The sequence below is a fragment of the Podarcis liolepis genome, assembly GCF_965112155.1.
Source record: "Podarcis liolepis genome assembly, chromosome: 13".
In the NCBI taxonomy this organism is placed as follows: Eukaryota; Metazoa; Chordata; class Lepidosauria; order Squamata; family Lacertidae; genus Podarcis; species Podarcis liolepis.
The window spans coordinates 40,590,489-40,602,006 of NC_139573.1; the positions used below are offsets into that span (position 1 = coordinate 40,590,489).

General features: G+C 48.7%; 2 protein-coding genes and 1 long non-coding RNA gene across 6 annotated transcripts in view; 1 reads left to right on the forward strand and 2 right to left on the reverse strand.

Moving 5' to 3' along the window:
* Positions 1–11,518, reverse strand: part of LOC310690621 (la-related protein 6-like) — a 166,408-nt gene that overhangs the window by 24,163 nt on the left and 130,727 nt on the right. Inside the window, exons 2-3 of one of the 4 annotated variants that reach the window (XM_083469969.1) lie at positions 8,122–10,809; positions 5,156–5,299 (exon numbers count right to left, since the gene is read on the reverse strand). The exons of 1 other annotated variant lie outside the window; for it this stretch is intronic. The gene's annotated coding sequence lies outside the window, so the exon portion shown is untranslated. Of the gene's footprint in view, positions 1–5,155; positions 5,307–8,121; positions 11,465–11,518 lie in introns of those variants that run through there. 2 more of the 4 variants (XM_083469970.1, XM_083469967.1) reach the window with 2 other exon arrangements.
* Positions 1–11,518, forward strand: part of LOC310690877 — a 237,370-nt gene that overhangs the window by 21,494 nt on the left and 204,358 nt on the right. The window lies entirely within an intron of this gene.
* The window catches only part of NSF (N-ethylmaleimide sensitive factor, vesicle fusing ATPase), a 271,739-nt gene continuing 265,942 nt past the window's right edge, over positions 5,722–11,518 (reverse strand). The window contains exon 21 of the mRNA XM_083469738.1: positions 5,722–5,755. Coding sequence (XP_083325864.1) covers positions 5,737–5,755 — 19 coding nt within the window. The 3' untranslated portion in view covers positions 5,722–5,736. The remainder of the gene's footprint in view (positions 5,756–11,518) is intronic.

The window sequence follows — 11,518 nt, forward strand, 5'->3', positions numbered from 1 at the left end:
CTGGAAGTACTGGAAAGGGTTACTTCCGGGTTTTGCCGCTCGCGCATGCTCGCATGCGCATGCGCACCAAATCACGCAGTGCACCTGCACAGATATGGCACTTCAGGTTGCGCTTTTTTCATGTTGCGAATGGGCCTCTGGAATGGATCCCGTTCACAACCAGAGGTACCACTGTACTCAACTAGCAGTGTGCTAGTCTGGTCTTTCAGGAATGCTTGCCCTTCTCATGGAGGGAGCTGTGATAAGGCTTCTGCAGCAACCCGGCATCTCCCAGGAACACAGCACAAAGAAAGGGGGTGGGGGGGACTGAGGAAAGAAGCGGAGGAGAATTTTCTTTTCAAATCCCGAAGGCCCCTCCAATTTTTATTTTTTTAAAAAAGGACAAAATATTGTCTGCTCCCAGGGGCATAGCCAGGATTTTTTTTGGGGGGGGGGAGCAGAACAGACATGATTGGTCAACTAGTTAAGTATTTTTATTGTTTTACTTGACAATGTGCTTCCTAAAAAGGAAAAGCTTCCAGCTCCATCCCGAAAGTGCATTTCCACCAGTCCCCCGCGAGGCACGCTCTCAGCATCAGATGGGAATTGGGAGCTGTCCAGGTGCTGAAATGAGACACCTTCCACCTCGCTCTCAACGGGACTGCAGCCCACGCAGCTCTGGGAGAGAGAGGGGAGGGGAGGGAGGGAGGGAGGGAGGCGGTGCTCCAAGCCCACCGTGGACTTTGCTAATTACAGTTTGTCTAGATGAGTCAGATGCAGGCTCTTCCTCCAGTCTGGGGTTTTGCATCGGAGCCAGCTAGCAGCTGCCTTGGCATCTTTGCAAGACAAAGGGGTTCATTATCAACCATCCACGCATTCCCTTGCCTTGCTAGTTAAGCTTCCCTTTATTGGCCTTTTTTCATACCCACCCAAATGCTTTGCATCATCTGCATAGGGCTACTGGTGGCCCGTGGGCTAAATCCAGCCCACAACCTTTCTGGCCGTTAGTCATATACCCCTCAATTGACCAAAAGGGGCCTTTTAAGCCCCCTAACCATGCCCCCCCCCGCATTTCCCTTCGCTTACTGGGGCTGGGGGGCAGAAAATAACCAGCATCCTTATAGCGAGTCAGGGCACAGATTCTTCAAGCCTGATTCTGCCCTGCTCAGACTGGCAGCAGATTCTCCAGCACCTTAAGCAGGAGAACTCCCCACCCAGAGATGTTAGGGAGAAGTTGAAGCATGTATTCTCCCCACTTGTCCTCTTTTGCTCTCCCCAAAAGAGTCTGAGCCTTTGACTGTGTTCCTAGCAAATGCTCACAAAGGCCCTGCTGCCCCCACCCCCCAGATTTCCAGAAACTTTCTGTGGGGCAGAGAGAAGGGAGGGGTGCTAGCCAGCCCTCATGGACAAGAAGTCAGCAACCTTTTTCAGCACGGGGCCGGTCCACTGTCCCTCAGACCTTGTGGGGGGCCAGACTATATTTTTTGGGGGGGGGGATGAACGAATATCTATGCCCCACAAGTAACCCAGAGATGCATTTTAAATAAAAGGGCACATTCTACTCATGTACAAATACGCGGATTCCCGGACCGTCTGTGGGCCGGATTTAGAAGGTGACTGGGCCAGATCTGGCCCCCGGGCCTTAGTTTGCCTACCCATGTCATGGACCATCTTTCCACACCGGGGATTGGACTGGAATTTATAGTCCCAGCACCCACGGCAGAACAGTGATGCTGCACATATGATTTCTGATGAGATGACTTTGAGGTCTTCTCAGTGGGAATCACATCGCATCATTTTCCTGCAAGGGCTGCTGGGACTAGAAGCCCCAGAGTTAACCCACGACAGGGGCACATGCTTCACCAGGGCCTGGGAGCAACTCAAAAAAGCCGCCTCTACAGCTGCGACTCCCCAAGATAATATTTTTTGGAGGGACCTTAGCACAGGAAGAGAGGCCACTGGCAGGTTGCAATATTTATTTCAAACATCAATTGCCTGTTGTTCTAGATCTCTATGGCCCTACCTTTGCAAGCATCCTTGCAAAGGGACGTGGGTGGCGCTGTGGGTTAAACCACAGAGCCTAGGACTTGCCGATCAGAAGGTCAGTGGTTTGAATCCCCGCGATGGGGTGAGCTCCCATTACTCGGTCCCTGCCCTGCTCCTGCCAACCTAGTAGATCGAAAGCACAAGTGCAAGTAGATAAATAGGTACCGCTCCGGTGGGAAGGTAAACGGCAATTCCGTGCGCTGCTCTGGTTCGCCAGAAGCGGCTTAGTCATGCTGGCCACATGACCCGGAAGCTGTACGCCGGCTCCCTTGGCCAATAAAGTGAGATGAGCGCCGCAACCCCAGAGCCGGCCATGACTGGATCTAATGGTCAGGAGTCCCTTTACCTTTACTAGATCTCTATGGCCCTACCTTTGCAAGCATCCGTGATCTGAGTCTTCACAATACCCACTAAAAGGGAACCTCCAGCAAATCTAGCTGGACACCAGGATTTCACACATAGACCCAAAAAACCCCACCTAGCATCGAATGATCTAGAGCAGTGTTTCCCAAACTTTTTTGGGCAGCGGCACACCTGTCTACTGAAAAAAAATCTCGCGGCACACCACCATTAAAGCCCCGCCCCGTGACGTCAGCGCGCAGCGTCACGCCGGGAGGGACGCACGAAAGTAAAAGTTTTTTCCCTCCCCCCTCAGTCCCTCGCTCGGAATTCAGCTCGTTTGGGGAATTCAGCTCGTTTGGGGCATCGCTCCGGCTGCTCCCTCTCCCGCCGCGCAGGAGCGATGCCTCTCTCTGGCTCTCCCTCCGCGCAGGCTGAGGGAGGGAGGGAGGGGCGTGTGTGACCCGTATCTGCTGGGAGACCAAACCCAGCGAGGCAGAGTCGCGCGGAGGCGCCCAGGCAGCGCTGCCGGCTGCGAGGAGGAGCGCCAGGCAGCAGCAGGAGGCGCGGCCTCTCCTCGCCGCCGCCGCCCCGCCTCTCGCCGCCCGACTCGCCCGCCTCCCTCCAGGCATCTCGCGGCACACGAGGCAACGTCTCACGGCACACTCGTGTGCCGCGGAACACCGGTTGGGAGACACTGATCTAGAGGACGGTAGGCAAACCTTAGAGATATGCTGCATTGAAGAAAGCTCTGAAGGCTCTACCCTGACGCTAGTTTCATAGCAGTGAAAGCTGTGTCTTGTGTGAGGAATGTCAGCTGCCACTGTTGAGGAAGAGGAGAGGTGACGTTCATAGTAGGATCACAATGGGTCAGGCTCCCTTAGCTGGTCAAGACAAACTCAGTCTAAAGAACGTGCTTATTTTTTTGGGGGGGGGGAATATGTGCCTTCCCTTCCATTAACATTCCCAGCATGGTTCACATCTGAAGTACAATGAAAATCAAAATATAACTAAGAATATTTTAAAAATGTAGCTTAAAAACTCTGGAAGCATGAACACTCAGCTAAAGCCTGTGAAAGAAATAAACTGGAAAGCCTGGATTAAAAAAAGAAAGAAAGTCTTCCAGTGCTGACGTACCATCAAACTTTGTGCCAAGCAAGCTTCTCAGATGCAAGATGCCATTACTGAAAGAGCCCCATGTTCCACTCATTTAATTTTGGAGGTCCTCTACCAAGCCTGAAGATAAATGTGAGTTTCAGACAAGCCTGGGTGGTCATTCAGCTGTTCGGCAGCAGAACAGACTCCCGACGGAGGTTGTGCACTCTTCTTCCTTGGAGGTTTTTAAGCAGAGGTTGTGTGGCCATCTGTCATGGATGTTTTAGCTGAGATTCCTGCCTTGCATGGGGTTGGACTAGATGACCACTGGGGTCCCTTCCAACTTGATTTTATGAAATGGAAGAGCCATAGCTCAGTGATGAAATACGGCCCTTTCTTGTACAAAGTCCCAGGTTCATCCCCAAACATTTTCCTTTAAAAAATGAAGAGCTGGGATTGATTTGTGCCCTAGACTGTGCACTACAAGGCTACAGGGGCCACCAATCAGTATAAGGCAGGGGCATATGAAGAGCCACACGTACTATTGATTTCAGGACAATTATTTGATCACTTGGCTTTTTTCTATTTCATTGTTAAGGGAGTCATTCCTGCTGGGCTCATGGGAAAACTGTAAAAAAGAGAAAGAAACTTGGCTTTTCTTCATCCTGGGAATGACAACTGTGAGTCACCCCTGGACAAAATCTTGCTCAAAGAGGCCAAACACAGCAGGAGTCATTAGCTCTCTCCTAAATACTCTTGCAGCAAACATGGGCCAACACAACTAGAACCTGACTGCCCTCTCCTGGGCTCTTCAGGAAAGTCAAGGAAATGAAGCCATCTCGTCCCAGAACCGAATGAATCAAATTCACAGGAAGCAGGCTTATGCCGATAACTGTCCTGGCTTATCAATACCCATGCAGAACCTTTGTATCCGCAGACAGCAGCCTCCGGCAACAATACGTTGGGAGCAAACAGAAAGGAGCAGTCATCACCGCCATGACCCACATGCGAGATTCTCATTGTTCGGCTAACATGCCTGGCTGCTAGAAGAACCCATTGGTCAGATCCGGCAAGACGATTGCATTTTACCCATTTCAAGAAACTGAATGCACTAAAGCCCTAAGAGAAGCCATTTTTTCAAATGTTTGATGTTTTATCACTTTATTATAATCATTAATATTAATATTCTGTTGGGAGCTGCCCAGAGTAGCTAGGGAAACCCAGCCAGATGGGCGAGGTATAAATAATAAATTATTATTATTATTATTATTATTATTATTATTATTATTATTATTATTATTATTATTATTACTATTATCTTCCTACAAAGCAAGGCTCCTCAAGGCTACTTCTCATTTGAAGTGCTGCGCTCCAGGATGGATGTCCAATATAAATACGCATGTAGAGTTTACCTGAATTGCACATGTGCATTTAGAATATGGCTGCTTTTCCCAGAAGTATCTGAGAACAGGGGGCCAGACCCTTTCCAAATTGCCACTCTTGTGTATTTTAATACAGTCGCACCTTGGTTCTCGAACTTACACCTTTCCGGGAGTCTGTTCAACTCCCAAAACGGTTTGAAAACCAAGGCACGGCTTCTGGTTGGCTGCAGGAGCTTCCTGCACTCAACGGGAAGCTGCGGAAACTGCGTCGGACGTCCGGCTTCTGAAAAACATTTGCAAACCAGAACACTTACTTCTGGGTTTGTGGCGTTTGGGATCAGATTTGTTCGGGAGCCAAGCTGTTTGAGTACCAAGGTACCACTGTTTACACCAGGGATCAGCAAACTTCTTCAGCAGGGGGCCAGTCCACTGTCCCTCAGATCTAGTCGGGGGGCGGACTATTTTCTGAAGAAAAAAAATGAACGAATTCCCATGCCCCACAAATAACCAAGAGATGCATTTTAAATAAGAACACACATTCTACTCATGTAAACACACCAGGCAGCCCCCACAAATAACCCAGAGATGCATTTTAAATAAAAGGGCACATTCTACTCATGTAAAAACACGCTGATTCCAGGACCATCCGCGGGCCGGATTTAGAAGGCGACTGGGCCAGATCCGGCCCCCAGGCCTTAGGTTGCCTACCCATGGTATATACACATTCCACTTAGAACGTGTGAGTCAACCTACCTCCAAATACACACACATACAAAGAAGCCACACTGCAACCAAACAAGCTCTGGACCCCCTAATGCACAGCTTTCCAAACTTTTCGTGTTGGTGACACACTTTTTAGACATGCATCACTTCATGACACAGTAATTCAGTTTCACTAGCGAACCAGCGGGCTGCCCGCTCCCTTTCCAGCCAGTGCTCCTTTCTCCCAATTACAGTGGTGCCCCGCAAGACGAATGCCTCGCAAGACGGAAAACCTGCTAGACGAAAGGGTTTTCCGTTTTGGAGGTGCTTCGCAAAACGAATTTCCTATGGGCTTGCTTCGCAAGACGAAAATGTCTTGCGAGTTCCTGCGGGGTTCCCCCCCTCCCTTTTTCCCAAGCCGCTAAGACGCTTATCAGCTGATCCTAAACTGCTAAGCCGCTTAACAGCTGATCCGCTAAGCTGCTTATCAGCTGATCCGCTAAGCCCGCTAAGCCGCTAATAGCGCTAATCCGCTAATAGGGTTGCTTCGCAAGACGAAAAAACCGCAAGACGAAGAGACTTGTGGAACAGATTCTTTTCGTCTTGCGAGGCACTACTGTACAAGATGTGTATGACAAAAGTATCTCTCACTCCATGAAAATGAACTGGGGGAAATGACTCTATAAGCTGAAAGTGGAGACAAAAGATGCACTTTCCCATTTGTTTTGTGGCAAAAATCTTTACTATAAACTTTTTTTTTTTTTTTTTAAAGACACCTGGCTTGGAACGATTTAATCCACCCATCCCAAGGCCTTTCCAGTGAAGAAAGACGTGGGGCCAATTTCCTTTAATCTGGGGGTGGAGAGGGAAGGAGGGAGAGCTGCTCTTTGACATTCTCAGCCCCAGGGATGCCCCAAGCTATGAGGCGACACCAAGGGAGAGTGGTAACTCAGCTTACAGGTGCAGCTACATTTTATACCCAATGATCTTCTGCCAGGTCACCCCTGGTGTAACTCTCTCAAATCATAAAAGCAAAAAAAGGGTTGATCTGCCCCAATCCTTTGCCCTCAGTTGGAGACTTTGGTGACTCAAAACACACCGCATTCTGCAGTGAACAGTTGTTGCCCAGTGCTCAGCAGTGGCGGCTTGTGTCCATTGGCACTGGCGAGAAGCCAGGGAGCCCAACAGTAGGTGGCGCCAGAGCCACAGGCAGGCAGAGCGGACTCATTCCAGCTTTGCTCCATTCCGCTTTCCAGCTGAGTTCTGCAAGGGCAACCCTAAGACTAAGGAAGGAGAGGAAGCAGACAACGCTGGTTGTGGGCTGGCAGAGGTTGGTGGAAGTGCCCCATCTGCCCTCACGGACCAGCTGCCGCTGGTTCGCTTCGTAAAATGCAAAGCTAAAGTGGTTGATTGAAGCTTCCATGGAAACTCAAAAGTTTACATAAAAAAGAGGGGAGGAAACTGCCTTGGTCTTCTGCATCACAGCTCTTCTGTTCCCACTACCAATCTTCCAAATATTTTTACATTGGGAGGGGCCACAGGAGAGCTGTTTGACCTGGGCATCAAACTCAGAGGTGGTGCTCAGATATAGACCCAACTTGTGGTTATGCGCATTGGGCCAGCCAAAATGCGGCATCCTCTCTCTCAGCTAAGAGCAGCCAATTTAAGCACGTGAGAGATGTGGTTTGGTGCAGACTGGAGAGGTACACAAAAGCTAGATTTTGCCTCGATAAAACAGAAAAAGGCTCCAAGAGCATTCATTTTTAAATAAAAATTCAAATTATGTTTTGCCTTTTTGGGAGGGAGGTGCCTTATTCTTCCCTTCCCACTTTCCCTTTCCCTTCCATTCTGGCTAGAGACCTTCAAAAGTTGGACAAGGTCTGGGCCTCTCTGCATCCAAGACAACCTGCCGATCTGCAGTAATGTTGGATGAAACACCATTTTTGAGCTTTGGGCTTGGTAGCCAATCAGAAGAGAGGGCTGTTCTTTCTTCTTTCCTGGTTTGCAAAAGCATGTGCCCGCTGCCTGGCTCAAGGGGGTGATGTTGCAGGATAGAAGTGGGTGGCTGTGAGTGTGTGTGTGTGTAGCAACCCCGCTCCTCCAATCCACGACACTGAGGCTGTGTCCCAGCCCAAGGCACCAACATTGTCTGATTTTGAAGGAGGGATTTTGTGTTGTCAACAGCTTTTTAAAAAGGTTATTCATGTACAGGTGTGCCTCGGGTTAAGAACTTAATTCGTTCTTAACCTGAAACTGTTCTTAACCTGAGGTACCACTTTAGCTAATGGAGCCTCCCGCTGCCACCACACAATTTCTGTTCTCATCCTGAAGCAAAGTTCTTAACCCGAGGTCCTATTTCTGGGTTAGTGGAGTCTGTATCCTGAAGCGTCTGTAACCCGAGGTACCACTGCACTGTACTGGAGTACACAAGCCAGTCACCAGGTGAGAGGTTTTCAGTTCACCACCAGAGGAACCTGGAGTTTGCATAATTTGCCGGTGAATTAAAGGATATGGGGTCAGCAAACTTTTTCAGCAGGGGGCCGGCCCACTGTCCCTCAGACCTTCTGGAGGGCCAGACTATATTTGGGGGGGGGTGTGGAATGAACAAATTCCTATGCCCCACAAATAACCCAGAGATTTTAAATAAAAGCACACATTCTACTCATGTAAAAACACCAGGCAGGCTCCACAAATAACCCAGAGATGCATTTTAAATAAAAGGACACATGCTACTCATGTAAAAACACACTGATTCCCAGACCGTCTGCGGGCCGGATTTAGAAGGCGATTGGGACAGATCCAGCCCCTGGGCCTTAGTTTGCCTACCCATGGGATAGGGGCTACAGTTTGCTTAAAATTCCTTTGGTTGGAAGTGGGGAGGGCAAAACCTGAACATCTTTAAAAGGTGAAAAACGCATTTACCGCCACTAGAGGGAGAGCCTTGCTTGCAAAAAGACTTCAGGGCTCTTAAACATCTCTTGGTGCGGCGGCAGCAAGTCGATTGAAGAGGAAACAAGATAACACGGGGAAGTTTTATCTCCAACACAAGTGTGTTTAGCCAGCATAAAGAGAAGGGTGTCCCCCGCTTTTGTGCTCTCAATCCCTTGAACCTAAAACTACACACGATAAACTTTGGTTCCATGGCGTCAACAGCCTGGAAGGCCGACGGCACAGTGCCAAACAGGGAAATAATTAACCACTTGCCCTATGGATCGCTTCTCTTTGCTCCCAGAAATCCCTGCAGCACCTATAGAATTATTAGGAGCAAGCCGGGACCGGATACTTCCACTAAGGATATGCTGGAATTTCAAACCTGGCGTCTGAACTGTGGTCCCGCCAGCTCAAGGAAGCATCTCTCCAGCATGTTTCTAGCCAACTGGCTAGAAAGACTGTCACATTGGCCACTTGCCAACTTGGGTGGATGGTTGCCATTGGCTGAAGTGTGGAAAGGAATGGCTCACTCACTTGAGCCACCTGTTACCATTTGCTTTGTGGGGGTACTTTCTGTAGCACCTCTACCTTGGGGCCTGCGGAGCATCCGTAGTCGTGGATTGTATTAAGCAGATTAGGAGAGTTTAGGGTGGGTAAGGGGGAGTTACGGCGCTGGGCTTTGTGGCCACTAGACCCCTTTCTCACTCCAGGCACACATAATTCCACTGGGTGCAGATTAGAATTTAAGTCACTTCCTTTCCCATCATAAGGCTTTGAAAAGATTTTTTTTTTTCCACCTCCACTCATGTTCTTTTGATGCACTTGAACGAAGTCACTCCGGATTATAACTCTCAACGCTGTGAATGTTCATGAACATATAACAGTGGTTCCCAATTATCCAAGTACCGTAGATCCCCCGTTTTTTTCAAAAGCCAAGCCATGGACCTCCTACTTTTGAAAATGCTGATATCTCTGTGGTAGTTTTTGTCACGTAAATGGTGCCCCGGACCCTGCCCCCCCAGGGGAGGTATGTGAAACCCCTGGGGTCCGGGGACCACCAATTGGGAACCATGGCTCTATAACTTCACTGTAACAGCCACTTTTACTCAGTTGCACGTAACCAGGGGTTGGGGGAAAAGGAATGAATGGAACTGGTTGCTTCCAAAGAAGAGAGACTTCTGTTTTTCTTGCTTAGGAAGTTTGGCATCCAAGCTGAGAAGGCCAGATTGCTGGACTCTGATTATTTAGTGCTAATTGATCATTTGCTCTCATGATGTCCCTCTTGCATTTTCCTGAAACCTAAAGAGTTAAATGCTTATTTAAACAAAAAACACCCATATACAAACTCTCTTGGAATTCTACCTTAAAAAGAAAAAAATATGACATAACAGCAGATCTACAGATGCCTAGAAAACTGCTCAACTATAGATCTCCTCTTAAACACAGCACCTGATTTTCCAAAGAGGGAAGGAAAGGCACTTCAGTTTGAAGAGGAAAAGGGTAGGCAAGGAACGCCAGAGTGGGGGGAAAGGAGTAGAGTGAAGAAACCGCAGTTAAGTTGAATGTTTACCCTGGTTATTTTGGAGCCGTTTTTAATCTGCTTGAACCAAATCAAACACTGTTGATATCAGTTTGAATGGAGCAAGAATCAAATATGGGATTATAAAGGAATGGGGCCCAGATAGCGACTCCTACGTGACACTACAATGTTTATTTCAGCGCAAGGCAAAAAGCCGCTGTTGTGCTAATGCGTTTGGCAGGGGTGGAAAATGCTCCACGCTGCAACCCCTGATAACGCAGCGATTAAGTGCAGCACGGCCTGTAAGTATGGGAATCTGCAACCAGAAGAGAACGTGCCAACTGTTCGGCGATGTGATCAAACCTGAGCACGTGGCACAGCCTTCCTCAGGTCTCCTGCAGTTTACATAGCCTGCTTTGCTGGCTGCAAGGTGGGGTAACGTCTCTGCATGTTTATCGCTAGCTACCTATAAGCAGGGGTGGCGCTGTGGTCTAAACCACAGAGCCTAGGACTTGCCGATCAGAAGGTCGGCGGTTCAAATCACCGCGTTTGAATCCCCGTTGCTCGGTCCCTGCTCCTGCCAACCTGGCAGTTCGAAAGCACGTGCAAGTAGAGAAATAGGCACTGCTCCGGTGGGAAGGTAAACGGCGTTTCCGTGCGCTGCTCTGGTTCGCCAGAAGCGGCTTAGTCATGCTGGCCACATGACCCGGAAGCTGTACGCCATGCCGGCTCCCTCGGCCAATAAAGCGAGATGAGCGCTGCAACCCCAGAGTCGGTCATGACTGGACCTAACGGTCAGGGGCCCCTTTACCTTTACTTTACCTATAAGCCGACAGAGTACTACTGCCTAGCTTCCAGTTTTTGCCTTTTCCTGTTGCGCAAACAAAAGCATTCATGAGAAACGTTCCTTTTTAACCAGGCCTTTGGTTGATCTGATTTACATCCTATGCCCTTTTAAAATGTGTTTTTTTTGGGGGGGGGGGCTATTGGGTTGTTGTTGTTTTTTATGTATTTTGTGCTTTTATATCTTGATTTTATTCTGTGAACTGCCCTGAGACCCTGGGTATAGGGCGGTATGTAACTTTAATACAAATAAAATAAAATGAGATATTTGGAGATGGGGGCAGGTTACAATGTGAGTCAGTCAATCCTGTTCAACGGAATTTATGGCATTGCCACCGTCATCTCGACAGTCATTAAAGCCAGGCTTCATCTTTGTAAGCCTCCACTTGTACCCATGAAGACTAGAAACTTTTAAAATTAAAAACTGAGAATCTCCTATCCTTTGCTGTTGTGCAGGGTGCTTGCTACAGACTATTATTTGTGAAGTGACCCAGTGGCCCCGATTGTGATAAAAACCTTTTTTTATAAGTGCCTTTTGCAAGTAACTTTGCAAATATATTATACTTCCAATAGCAGCCAGGGTGTCCCCGTAGAAATGTACCTACTGAGCCGGCAGTTCTGCCCCAAACCTTTTGCACCAAGCGCTAGCTTCTGCAAAGTGGAGGGTGACTGCTGCCATCCA